This window comes from Plasmodium yoelii (genome assembly GCF_900002385.2).
Source record: "Plasmodium yoelii strain 17X genome assembly, chromosome: 6".
Taxonomy (NCBI): Eukaryota; Apicomplexa; class Aconoidasida; order Haemosporida; family Plasmodiidae; genus Plasmodium; species Plasmodium yoelii.
In genome coordinates, this window is record NC_036178.2 from 397,774 (window position 1) to 412,760 (window position 14,987).

At 22.8% G+C, this 14,987-nt stretch overlaps 4 protein-coding genes across 4 annotated transcripts; 2 read left to right on the top strand and 2 right to left on the bottom strand.

Moving 5' to 3' along the window:
* Positions 1 to 300: 300 nt before the first annotated feature.
* Positions 301 to 1,422, top strand: PY17X_0607500 (rhodanese like protein, putative; the record flags this gene model as incomplete). Its single annotated transcript, XM_724579.2, has 1 exon — positions 301 to 1,422. One exon carries the CDS (start codon positions 301 to 303, stop codon positions 1,420 to 1,422), a length of 1,122 nt encoding a protein of 373 aa, XP_729672.2.
* Positions 1,423 to 1,941: 519 nt separating this feature from the next.
* Positions 1,942 to 4,815, top strand: PY17X_0607600 (Tat binding protein 1(TBP-1)-interacting protein, putative; the record flags this gene model as incomplete). The annotated part of the gene is made up of 1 exon (XM_724580.3): positions 1,942 to 4,815. One exon carries the CDS (start codon positions 1,942 to 1,944, stop codon positions 4,813 to 4,815), a length of 2,874 nt encoding a protein of 957 aa, XP_729673.3.
* A 363-nt stretch (positions 4,816 to 5,178) lies between these two features.
* On the bottom strand, positions 5,179 to 9,423 carry PY17X_0607700 (DNA-directed RNA polymerase, subunit beta; the record flags this gene model as incomplete). Its single annotated transcript, XM_724581.2, has 1 exon — positions 5,179 to 9,423. One exon carries the CDS (start codon positions 9,421 to 9,423, stop codon positions 5,179 to 5,181), a length of 4,245 nt encoding a protein of 1,414 aa, XP_729674.2.
* A 1,390-nt stretch (positions 9,424 to 10,813) lies between these two features.
* PY17X_0607800 (eukaryotic translation initiation factor 5, putative) lies at positions 10,814 to 12,358 on the bottom strand (the record flags this gene model as incomplete). The annotated part of the gene is made up of 1 exon (XM_722860.1): positions 10,814 to 12,358. The coding sequence occupies one exon, from the start codon at positions 12,356 to 12,358 to the stop codon at positions 10,814 to 10,816; it is 1,545 nt and encodes a 514-aa protein (XP_727953.1).
* Positions 12,359 to 14,987: the final 2,629 nt, after the last annotated feature.

Sequence of the window (14,987 nt, forward strand, 5' to 3'; positions counted from 1 at the left end):
ACTATTTTATAATTCGTGTTAATTTCAAAGCATTCTATATGTGTGAGAAAAAAGAAAAATTATGTATATCATAAAATATTGACTATATATTTATGAAAATCTTAACATGTATACAATATCACGTATCCAATTCCATAAATAAAGGGAATCAATTTATTATTTAAATGGAAATATATTTTTCTAAATTAAATATATTCTTTCAATATATGAATGTATCCATATATCTGATACATTTTTTGTGAAAACAAAACTAATTTATAATTACTAAAACAATATATATATGCTTACTAATAATGCAGTATGAACAAATCTTTCTCCAGAATATTTTATTACTCACAATACACATTCCTTGAGAAACCCAAATATGTATCACCATTATTACGAAATAAAGGTCAATTCTCAAGAGTATACAGTTCACTAAAAGAACAAAAAAATAGCTATTTAATTGAAACTAATGAACTATATGATCTTATAAAAAGTAAAAAAAAATATTTACTGTTTGACGTTAGTTGGTATAATATAAAAAATGATAATGAATATACTAATGACGATGATAATCTCGAAAAAATAGAATCAAGTATCAATTTTAATTCAAACATTATTTCAAATCAGGATTCAAATATTTCTTCCTTTTCATTTCCAACTCAATCTGAATTTTTTAGTTACCTTAGAGAATTACTGATAAAACATGAAATAGTAATAAATATTAACTCTTTAGAAAATATTCCATTCATATTTTATGAAAAAGATGACATTTTTTATTCTCCGAGAATATGGTTCATTTTTAAAATATTTGGTTTTAATAATGTGAAAATTTTAAATGGTGGTTTAAACAAATGGATAAGCGAAGGAAAATATGTGATAAGTCAAAATGAGACAGAATATAATCATAATAATATCACATCAGATAAAGAGCGAATCAAACACGTTGATCAAATGATAGAAGAACACTTAATAAGAAATAAGGAAAGTATAAAGACTAATTTAAAAAAATATATATACAATTATTCTGATATAGAAAATTATATAGCTCAAAAGAAAAACAATAAATTAAAGACGACTATACTAATTGATACTCGGCCTAATGCTTCTTTTAGTTCATTACTATTAATAAATAATAAAAAAACAAAAATAAATAATCATATACCATTTTCAATAAATATACCTTATCATTATTTTATAAACAGTAACCAAGAATTATATAAATATTTTACATTTAAAAGTAAATTAGAGTTAAGAAATATTTGCAATGCCTATGGAATATTAAATGAACAAAATGTTATAATAGCAACATGTAATAAAGGTATAACTGCTTGTATTTTAATATATATTTTATGTCTTCTAAATATCCCTTTTTCAAATTTGATACTATATCATGGAAGTTTTTCCGAATATAAATATTATAAATATAATATTTCATAGAAATATATTTTCCTTTAACTTATCGTATGAACAAGACAATGTATTTGTATCTTTAATTATATTTTTTCAAAATACTTTATTTGTTATTGTTATTTTTTTTTTTAATATAACTATTATAGAAATAAAATATATGTATGTACACTTGTTTTTGTCATTTTGTATAAACACATAAACATTTTAAACCATAATACTTATATTTATTTAATTAGCTCCTAAGATTTGTTCTTTGCACATTTATTGTTTTATAAATATTGTAGCTTTTGTGCAATCTCTATATATTTTTCGAAATATATTAAAAAAGGAACGGTTAAAATTGATTAAACAAATAATTGTATATGCAATGTGCATATGTACATGCTTCAATCCTTTCGTTGGCTATCTTTTTAAGACAGTTCACAAATGTTTTCATCAAATTTATGTTTTCATCAAATTTACGTTTTCATCAAATTTATGTTTTCATCAAATTTATGTTTTCATTAAATTCACATTTACAGATTATGTATTACATAACTATGAACAATGTTGAAAAATGAAAAAAAAAAAATAAATAATACCAACAAAAATGATAAAGAAATTGATGACGATCCAAAAAATGAAGTGAATCCAAATGCAACGCCAAATGTTAAAAAAAAGAAAAACAAAAATACAAATCAAGTAGATAAGAGTAATAAAAAATCTCAAAAGATAATTGTAGAAGACACAAATAAAACGAATATTAACGAAAGTAATAATCCGATAAAAACTATCGAAATCAACGATAATGAGGAAACAAAAACAAACGACTTGTCTGCCCAAAACAGTAAACTTGACACTCCTAACAAGAATGACAATAAAACAAATTTAAAAAAGCGAAAAAATAATAAAAAGGAGAAATTAAAACTTAATGAAGGTGCAATAACACATGATCAACTAATTGATGAAAAAAATGAAAAAAATATAAAAGAAGAAAAAAAAAAGAAAAAAAAAATGAAATTAAATGATAAAACAGAAATAAACAAGGGTGTAGAAAATGAAGAGAATAATAATGATCATATTTTACAACCTGATGACACAAAAGTTATAAATGAAGAAAAAGACGAAAAAAAAAAGAAAAAAAAAGCGAAATTAAATGATAAAACGGAAATAAACAAGGGTGTAGAAAATGAAGAGAATAATAATGATCATATTTTACAACCTGATGACACAAAAGTTATAAATGAAGAAAAAGAAGAAAAAAAAAAGAAAAAAAAAGCGAAATTAAATGATAAAACAGAAATAAACAAGGGTGTAGAAAATGAAGAGAATAATAATGATCATATTTTACAACCTGATGACACAAAAATTATTAATGAAGAAAAGCATAATGATCATAATTTACAACCTGATGACACAAAAGTTATAAATGAAGAAAAAGAAGAAAAAAAAAAGAAAAAAAAAAAAAAATTAAATGATAAAACGGAAATAAACAAGGGTGTAGAAAATGGAGAAAATAATAATGATCATAATTTACAACCTGATGACACAAAAATTATTAATAAAGAAAAGGATAATGATCATATTTTACAACCTGATGACACAAAAATTATTAATGAAGAAAAGGATACACCTTTTATAGATATCAAGGAAAAAGAGGAAAAAAAAAAGAAAAAAAAAACGAAATTAAATGATAAAACGGAAATAAACAAGGGTGTAGAAAATGAAGAAAAGCATAATGATCATATTTTACAACCTGATGACACAAAAGTTATAAATGAAGAAAACGAAAAAAAAAAAAAGAAAAAAAAAACGAAATTAAATGATAAAACGGAAATAAACAAGGGTGTAGAAAATGAAGAGAATAATAATGATCATATTTTACAACCGGATGACACAAAAGTTATTAATGAAGAAAAGGATACACCTTTTATAGATATCAAAGAAAAAGAAGAACCAAATGAAGAAAAAGAAAAATGTGACGATACAAAATATGATAACGTGGATAATTGTGTTACTGTGAACAAAATTAAAAAAAATAACCGAAATAATAACAAGAATAAAAACACAAAGGAGAAAAATGTGAAATTAGTTACACAAAATGCAGAAATAACTAATTTGATAAAACAAGATCCAAAAGAACATATATCTTTTATCAACAATGATGATAATAATAAACAAGACGATCCAGAGCCACTAGTGGAAAACGAAAAAGATTCAAAATCAAAAAAAAATATAAATTTTACAAAATTAAAAAATACTAATGAAAAAAAGGGTGTTAAGGGAAAAAATGATATTGATCAATCAAAAAAAAAAAAAAAAAAAGAAATTCATAAATTAAATGATAAAACTGAACAAGATAAAATTGAAATCATGGTCTTAGATAGTATAAGCAAGCAAAATAGTCCTATTAAAAATGAGAAGTGCAAAGAAATTGTTGGTGATAATAATAATAATTTGGAAATGCCCATGTCTAGTTGTCTGGATGCTTCATTAAATGTGCAAATTGAGTTATCACAAAATGTTACAGAAAATAAATCCGTAGAACCAGAAAAAGGTAAATCGAAAAAAAAAGAAAAAACAAAGGAAAAGGAAAAAATTAAACAAAATGAACACGAAGAAGATACTAAAGTAGAAATACAAGATGAACAAACGATCACAGAGGAAACACAAAATAATGAAGAAATTAAAATATATCCAAAGGATCAAGAAAATGTTAATGAAAAAGAAAAAAAAAAGAGTAAAGATGTAACAGAAATAAAAAAAACAAATAAAAAAGAGGAATTAAACAAAGGAAAACCAATAAAAATTGTTTTAAGTGATGCAGATGCAAAAGAAAAAATTTATAAATACATGAAACAAACAAATAGACCATATTCTGTTGTTAATGTATATGATAATCTCCATGGAATGATTAGTAAAAATTCTGTTCAAAGAATAATGGATGAATTAAGTATTGAAAAAAAATTACAATGTAAAGAATATGGAAAAGCAAAAATATATTTAATAAATCAAAAAGAATTTGAAAGTTTAAATGTAGAAGAAATTAACAAATTAAAAAACAATATTGAAGTAGTAAAAGGAGAGGTAGAGCTAGCTAAAAATTATTATAATGATTTATTAAAAAAAAAAAAAAAATTAATTGAAGATTTAAATCTCATTAAAAATATGAATGAATATAAAAAGTCTTTGTTACAAATTGAAGACGAAATACACATTTATGAAGAAACAAATAAAAATTGTAAAATATCTATCGATGAAATTGATATTATAAAAAATAATCATGGATATTTACATTCGGTATGGTTTAAGAGAAAAAAATTATGTAATGAAATTATTAAATGTATAGCTAGCTTAACAGAAAAAGATACACAAGGGGTTATTTATCATTTGGGTATTGACACAGATGAAGATGTTATTCCCCTTAATTTGTACTTTTAAATCGTTATATTTATAATTGTAATAAAATATATACATTCATAACATAATCGATCTATAGAATTATGTTCCTTTATCTCTTCATAATTTCATAGTTTGTCTTATGAAAAATAAATTATATACTATTTTAAATTAAAAATATTTTTAAGCTAAACTATTTGTAAAGTTTAAATGATGAAAAAGGTGAAATAAAAAATGTATATAATGAAAACAAATTTAAAAACAGAATAATAAAATTGGATAAGGATTAAAAATTGTTAAAAAAAATTTATATGTATACATATATAATTGTTGGAATGTAAGCTATATATATATATATATAAATTGTTATATCGAAAAAAGGAACAGATTATATACTAAAAATTATTATGTTTCCTTCACAATAATTTTTGGGAATACATTCATAGTCTGTAACTCCTGGAAAAGAAGTTTACAGGCATATGGCATTTTGACAACAACATTTTTGTCATATTTTTTACAAAATGTGCAACACGAATCATAACCCATCATTCCACAATCCTCACAAATATAAGCATCACAAACATCACTACTTAACATAAGCCTTTCAAGTAATAAATTACTAACACCATATGCAATTAAGCAATCTCTTTCCATTTCGCCAAGTCTTAATCCTCCTTCTTTTGATCGACCTTCAGTTGGTTGTCGTGTTAATAATTGTCTAGGCCCTCGAGATCTAGCATGAATTTTATCTTGAACCATATGTTTTAATTTCTGATAATATATTGGACCCATAAATATATATGTTTCTAATGGCTCTCCTGTTAGTCCAGAATATAATAATTCTTTACATGACCAATTAAAACCATATCTAAACAAAACTTCAGCTGCTTCTTCAAATGGTGTTCCACTAAAAATTGAACCATATTTATATTCCCCATCTAGAACAGCAGATTTAGATGAAACGAGCTCAAGAAGTTTACCTACTGTCATACGAGAAGGAAATCCATGAGGGTTCATAATTAAATCAGGACATATTCCTGATTCTGTAAATGGCATATCTTCTTGATTTACCAATAATCCAACAACACCTTTTTGTCCATGTCGTGAACTAAATTTATCACCTAATTCTGGTAATCTAGATTGTCTCATAATAATTTTATATATTTTTAACCCTTCTCCATTTTCTGTAAATATTATTTTATCAACATATGAAGGATAAACACTTTTGTATTTTACTTCACTTAATTTAAAATCATTTAAATCTAATTTGCTCATATCTTTTACATGATCTTTTACATTTATTGGCGAATATTTATTCACATATACTTGACCCTCTTTTAATAAATAACCTATAGATACAACTCCATCTGCATCTAATGAATGATATTTTTTTAATTCACTATTTATAGTTTTTCTAGGATCTTCTTTTGTGTTTGCTAAATTATCGTTTGATTCCTTACCAGTTTTTTTTTGCATTTGTTGTTGTTTGCTTATAGAAAGAGGAGAAGGGAGAACTATATCATTGGAACCGTTAAAATATTTTTTTAATTCTATAAAATGTTTTCTTAAAGACATGCATCTACCGAATCCTCGATCTATTGATGATTTGTTCATAACTATTGCATCTTCAATATCATATCCACAAAAGCTCATAACAGATACAATTGCATTTTGTCCAGCTGGGAGTTTTTCAAAATTAATAAATTCAATAGTTTTAGATTTTACTAATGGTTTTTGGGGGTATATTAACAAATACAAAAGTGTATCACATCTAATAAATTGATTATATCCAATAGAACCTATAGCTTGTTTTCCCATAGCACATTGATATGTATTTCTAGGACTCTGGTTATGGTTTGGATAGGGTATTAATCCTGCTACTACTCCTAAAATTGTTAATGGATCAATTTCTAAATGTGTTGTATTTAAATTAATATCTTTTTCATTTAAAGCTATTAATAAATTATTTTGTTCATTTACATCTATCCATTCTATTACGGAACTTTTTAATAAATCAAAAAAATTTATTTCTCCAGATTCTAATGCTTTAATATGTGAATTTAATAATTTAGATTTTCCATTTTCGACAATTATTAATGGTCTACATAATCTACCTCCATCAGTTGATATATAAATTGCATTATGTAAAAAATTATCATATATTGACACAAACTCTCCTATTTTTCCAAATCTTCTTAAGCATCTAATTCTTTTCATAAATTTATGAGGTTTTCTATGAACCCCTAATAATATACCATTTAATACAACAAAAAAAACACCCTCTTTATACATCTCTTCACCAGTTAAACTATCACTATCTTCTACTCCTAATGTATAGAGAATTTCTATTAGATTCTCATTGTTATCATTGTCATTTGTTACATGTGTCATTAATGCTAAATTTTTTACCAACCCACATGATTCCCCTTCAGGTGTATCACAAGGACATAATACTCCCCATTGAGATGGTTGCAAAGCTCTAGGGCCACTAACTTTTCGGCCTTTTTCAAATTGAGAGTTCAATCTTGTCATCATACCTATACATGCAATAAATGATAAACGAGAAAGCACTTGAGATACCCCACTTTTTTCCATTTTAAATCTTTTTATGTTCCAATTTCCAGTAGATATAGCTGTTTGCATTCCTCTTGTTATGATATCTTTTGGTAAATTTCTAAACACATCTGGATAAGAATTATCAGAGAAATTATTATTTCCACCAATACTACTATTATTTTTCAATTTCGAGTTATAACTACTTTGCATATATTTACTCAATGTTTGATCAATTTGTTTTTTTAAAGTAAAATAAAATCTTTTATATAAATCTTCAAAAAGTAATGATATTAATTGTCCAGCTAATTCTAATCTTTTATTACCATAATAATCTTTATCATCTAATTCATTTTTATTATTTGCACTATCCAACACTCTTCTAATCATAAGACAGATGCATCTAGCTTTGTTTCGAAAATCATATTTACTTTTTTGCTGTATATGTGATAATAAAACACGACTTAAAAAATCTAGCCCTTCTTCAATTATATCTTTTTCATTTTTTACCTGTTTCTCTTTCATTGAACTAAAAAACCCTTTAGCTAATAATCTTGGTCGAATCTTTTTACCTATATATAATAATGCATCTAAATTTGTTTTTATATTTTCTGTATATAAATCATATAAAGAAAGTAATATGCCATTTAAATACATTTTATGAGATCCAATCATTTGAAATATTTCTTGATCACTTTCATAACCCATAGCTCGAAGGATAATACAAACCCCTATATCTTCTGTGAATGAATTATGTTTTAAATATAACTTATTATTTTTATAAACAATAGCACATCTGCTTTTAGATTCTGCTGTAGTAGATGTAATAGTAGCACATATATTATGTTTTATATCCATTTCAACAATAATTCGATTTTTTGATAATTGTTCTTGCATTAATAATACTCTTTCAGTTCCTTTTACAATAAAATATCCTCCAGGATCATATGGGCATTCGCCTAATTTCATTAATTCATTTTCATTTTTATTATTTAATACACATATATCACTTCTTAACATAACTGGTAATCTTCCAATTTCGACATTATTTTTTGTAACAATACTATTACCTTTAATATATTCTACATCTACATATATCGGAGCAGAATATGTTAAATCTCTTTGTCTACATATCTGAGGAGTTAAATTTGATTCTATCATATTTTCTTCTATAGATGGTCTTCCAACAGATATATCTAAAAATTCCAAATAAAAATGCTCATCAATATCTGATTTTATAATTTTATTTGTTGTTGCATTCATTATTGTTTTTATTTCTCTTTTTATAAAATAATTATATGATTCAATATGTTGCTTTACCAAACCTTTCACTTTTAAATATGCTGGTAATAATTTCCATTTTTCATTTAATGTATTTATGCTTTTAGAATTTTCATAAATGCTTTTATTATGTTTCGAATTTTTTACAACAAGATCTATTAGATCTTTTTCTTTTGTCAATAAATCTGGATTACAGTTATAATTTGTGTTTTTTGAAAATTCTTCAAAATTTATTTTTTCCTCAAATTCAGCACTAATGTTAATTTTTTTTTTTTTTTTTTCACTATTTAAACTGTTGTAATTTTTATCACCTCCTATATTTTTATTATGGATATTAGTATAATTTTCACTATTTTTTAATAGTACATCAATTTGATCATTTATTTTTTTTTCATCTTTAGCAAATTGATTTTGGATATTTATATTATCATTTTTTCCATATGAAGTAATTTCCCCTCTTATATTTATTTCATCATCAAGAATTATATTTTCTTGTTTTTTTATATTTTTATTTGTATTTAATTCATCTATCAATTCATTCATTGTATTATCTCCCTTTTTATAACCAGTTTGTATTGTAAAATTTTTTATATATTTACTATCATCACATGTATTATCAAAATTTTGTCTTATTTCATCCTTAAAATATTCATCTTCTTTTTTTTCTTCTTTATGTTCATCTTTTATTTTAATTATGTTCCCATTTGACCCTTCCTCTTTTGAATTTGAAAAATTATTTTCACTATTTTTTTTTTCACTCTCTTCATCTTCATTTTCCATATGTTTTTTCCCTTTTATTTTTATTATTTCCTTCATCCTCGCTCAAAAAGTTATAGATAGTATATAAACATGTAAGAGGAACAAAAGAACCTCTAACTATATATTTTATATGCTCTTATTTATTTGGTTTAATTTCGCCATTTAATTTTATACATATTCTCAAATATTATAATTTATTGTTATAATAGTTATTACATAATAACATTGCCTTGACTGTTATTATCTGATATGTTTTATTTTTTTTTTTAACAAAAAAACAAATATTTTAAAGATAAACAAATAAATATTAATCAGATTAAAACAATGTAATATATAAAATGTATATAGAGAAAATATGTAAACATGTAACGCCGAAATTAAATCAAAGAATTATTTTTTCCATTTTCTATATATCTATATGTTTGAGTTTAAAAACGTGGTGCCTTTCAAACTAATATGTTTATAAATTTTTTCAGGAACACTTTATTTTTCAAATTGTAAAAAACTCCTAATTAGTAGGAGAATGTATAATAATCTAAAATTTGTTATTGCCAAAAAATTAACAAATAAACTTGTATATAAATAAATATATATATAATACATATTTAATAAAATATATTATTAAATATTTTATTTTAATTTTTTTTATAATGGGTTAATACACATAATGCATGTGACGCATAAACTATGGTGGTATCAAATTATTTTTTTTTTTTTTATTATTTTATTATGAAATATTTAAATTTTTTTACATAATTTTAAACATAATAAAATGTAGAAATAATAACAAAAATTCAAACAATTTTTATTTTTTTAAATTATTCTATACTAACCTTACAAAGATAGATATTATGCTGACCCAAACATCGTAGTAGCATATATAAATGAGAATAAAACTTTTATACATAGAAATAATACCATATGATATGTATACTATCAATTTAAAATGAAAAGCCAAGTAAAACAGTACCTATATTTTTATTATGATAAGGATAGTATATTTTTTATAGTATATTCTTACATTTATTTTATTTTTTGAATTGAAGGAATAAAAATGAAAATTGTATAAGAATAACTATTTTAATTTATTTTTTTTTATACAAATGTGTCAAAATAATATGTCCAGATGAAAAAAACAATTTTAAGTTTTATATGCATATTCACTAACAAAAAAAAAATGTATATTTCTTATACACCATATTCACGAAACATATTATTTACTTTATCATCAACTTTTTTAGAGTACCCACATATACGCATATGTATATAATAGGTGTACATACTCATCATATATATATGTCAATACATATATATGCTAAATATTCGTTAAAAAAAAAAAATTAATTTAATACATTTCCAAAATGTGAATTATGCAAAATAAAAGAACAATTGATGAAAAAAAAATTCACAAAAGATAAATAATTTGTTAAAGTTCAAAACCGTTTATTTAAATAGCATCAATATCAATTTCTTCTTCATCTTCATCTGCTGTATTGTTAAATCCATCCTTTGCATCTAAAAATATTTCATCATCACATTTTTCACTCTTTGAATCTTCAAATGGTTTTTCATTTCCATTTAAATTACTTTTTTCTTTACTTTTATTTTCAGTATTTCGTAAAGATTTCACTTTATAATTTGTCCCAACATTGTTGCTATTTGATTCTTCTTCATCTTCAGATTCTTCTTCATCAGAATCATTTTGTTTTAACCAGTTAACAAAATGTTTTGCCATGCATTTACATTTATCATAGCATTCATTGTATTCTTTTTGTTTTTCATCTACATTGTTAATATTATTACTATTGCTTCCTTTTCTATTTTGTGATACAGATGTCATATTTCCATCATCTTCTTGGTCATATCGTTTAATTATATCTTTGCTTTCGAGCATATCATTATTATATAATACTTGTAAAATATATGGATAAATGGTTATAGCTGTTGTTGCTATTTTGTTTACATAATATTCTAAGGCTAGAAATATATCCATAGTAGTTACAGAAGTATCATTAATTTTTTTTAAATATTTTATATTTTTTTCCAATAACTCTTTTGATATTTTGTCATCAAATAATGCACACAAACAAATAAATATTCGGCATTTCGAATCAAAAGATTGTGAAACTTGTAAAACACGCAATTCCTCACAAAAATCATTATCACTTATATTTGGAAATGTTACAACTAATGTTCTTAGCCTATCTATTACTTCTTTAATTTCAAAACTTTCATAATGTAATAATTCCTTTTCTAATACAAAATTATCTTCTAATTTTTTTTTCCCTTTATCTTTTTTTGATTTATTTTTTTTATCCTTCTTATTATTGTTTGTGCCACTATTATTTGGATTACTTCTATCTGTACATGCATCATCTGAACTATTATTATCGTGATAAGTTCCAGGTTGTAATATTCCATTTTTCGAATCATCATTGTTATTATTATTATTATTATCTCCAGCTCCCTTTTCTGCTTTATCACTTTTAGTTTTCCCATTTTTTTCTCCTTTTTTCTCTTTAACCTTTTTCTTTTTACTACCTACTGTACTAATTTGTGGGGGATTCTTTATCATATATGTAGCGATTTTATGAGAATTATTAAGTTGGCCTATATTTCCACAAGCATTGCATTTACATATTAAAAACCCTTTTTTTACAATAATATCAGTTTCAGGTAATAAACAATGTGGGCATAAAACATACATCTCTATAAATTTATCAAGGATATTTACTAAATCATTTTCTTTATGTGCACCATTAACTATAGCTTTTTCTTCATTCTCTTCAAACTTAACCATTGTTCCTAATTCACAACCAAAAAATTTAGTTGGATACATAGGTGGTCTTTTTAATGATCTAGCTATGTCACCCATGTTTGTTATATTTGTTCTTATTCCATTTCCTCTTCCTTCTATTTTTGAGATTAACTTAGGCATCTTATATCTATAATTTGGATCATTACGATCCCTTGGAATGTTAATGTATGACATTTTGGCAAGTATACAACAAATACGAAATTATAAATATTTCTCTAGTTTTTTTATGCTCTATTTTTATGTTTTTTGGGCTCTATTTTTATGTTTTTTGGGCTCTATTTTTATGTTTTTTTGGTTCCGTCCTTGATTACTGCGTAAATGCTATTATAATTATTATGGATATCCGAGTTAATTTATATATATATATATATATATATTTATTTATTTTTATATATATTTTTTTATGTACATATATATCTACTTCATTAATGGTACAGCTCCTATTCTTTTCCCAAATGAAAAAATAAATTCCTACTCAATGCAATAAGATAAAACTAATATATACTTTCAATATAATTTTTCTTAGTATTTTCACCCTCAAAAATAATAATAAACTGAATAAATTTGTGTATTATATGAAATAACTAAATATATAGTTTTGAATGCTTCCTATATATGCGTATATCTTTGGATGGTCATCTACTTGTATAATAATGAATATATATATATAAAACTTATTTTATTGATAATAATTTCAAGTTTCTGAAATAATTAAAGAAATTATTTTTGTGTGCATGGATATATATAACTATATACGCGGTGATAAATACAACACTTCTGCAATAATTTATTTTAGTTAAAATGTGGAAAAATATATTTGCTTACAAAATGTTATAAAAATAATTAAATATTTCCTTGAATTATATCACCAAAAATGAAATAAATATAGTCACAAATTAAACAAAATATATGCATATACAAATATTAATAATTTAATCTTTATACTCTATTGTCAAATTCGGTTCTTGATTTTTACAACATTGTATTAATAATTCACGCGCATACATATATAAATATATATATAGAGAGAGATAATGGGGAATGATATGATTCATTTATACAATTTTTAAGCATAATTTATTTTACTTTGGTTTATTATATATTTTGTTTGTCCCTATATTAATATGCTAAAACTAATATATCATTATTATTTCTACTCCTATTGTTATTATTATTATTATTATTAATTAGTTCTTGTATACATTTTAATTCCTATAAAAAGATATAGCTCTAATACATTTGATATTCTATATATTATGACTGTTCATATAATTTTATTAATTAAAAGAGGCATCCAAATATTCCAAAGTAAATATATACATTTATATAGAATTGAAAACTGTATAGCAACTGTCACATATCAAAAATATTTATCACACATAAGGTAATATATTATTAATTAAGCAAAAATAGTTTGTTCATGCTGCATTTCTGATTCAATATGTATATATAATATATATATATTTATACATGAAAAGGGGAATAAAAATATTTTTAATGTTTACAAAACTGTTATTAAGTTGATTTTTCCAAATTTCTTCAACTCCTTTTTTTTCATTTTTTTTTTAAACAAAATTATATATATTACAAAAATATATAGATTCACACAAATGTATATATAAATATATACTATATAATATAGGGAGTTGGCATGTATATATAGAGTGAAACAAAAAAAAATGTGCTATTTATATATTTTTTTTACAGTATATGCAAATTTAACAACTTCTCTATAACATCGGCATTCCAAATGATTTAAATTTTTTTTTCACATGCTTTTATACATTCTCCTAATATAATTATACATGCATTTTTTTCATAATATATTTTATATGTCATCTGTAATATGCCTATATGAAAGATTATTATGCCTTATCTGCATTATATTATTATTGTTTGCATACTTAATATATTTTTTACACTTAAATTTGTTTTCACTTTTGAAAATCCTCATTGACTTTCCTTTGTAATTATTCATATATATTGTATTATTTATTTTAAACATTCCTCGATTGCATAAATTTAAATGGTATTAATATATCTAATTTGAAAAAATTTCCTTTTATGTATTAGTGATTTTTTTTACATATATATAGTCAATATATTAATATTGTGGGTATATATTAATTTTTTAGTATAACATCAAAATATAAGATAAATGTAATGAATATTATAAATATATAAGTATATATATCTACTAACAATAATCTACAAATATTATAAAAATAACGTAAAGTAAAATATAACAATTTTTTAATTTCAAATGTTTTCCTTACTTTGAATATATATAATATATATTTATTTATTTATTTATTTATTTAAATGTTCAAATAAATATATTATTTTCTGAGTATATATTATAATGACACTTAATATAATTACATATTAATATATATTTTATGCCAATAATATTTTATATATAGTGTGATTAATTTGTATTATAGTGGAGGTTTTGTATATATAATGATACACAGCCTTATTTTTTAATTTATTTTTTGTTTTGATATATAAAATAAATAGTAGGGGTATTTATTTTGCAATATATTAATATTTTTTACAATAAGGAATAGTATATATGCATATATATAAGCAATATGTATGTGTATAAATTTTATGAGCCATATTTTTAATTTAAACAAGATATATATTTGCATTAATATTTGTTTATTGTCATAGTATGTTTCTTTATTAATATATTAATAAATATAATATAAATAAATGGAAATATAATGCAATTTATATAATAAGTATACGCCATCAGTTTTATAAATCCGTAGTTTATCATAATATAATAAAACAATTT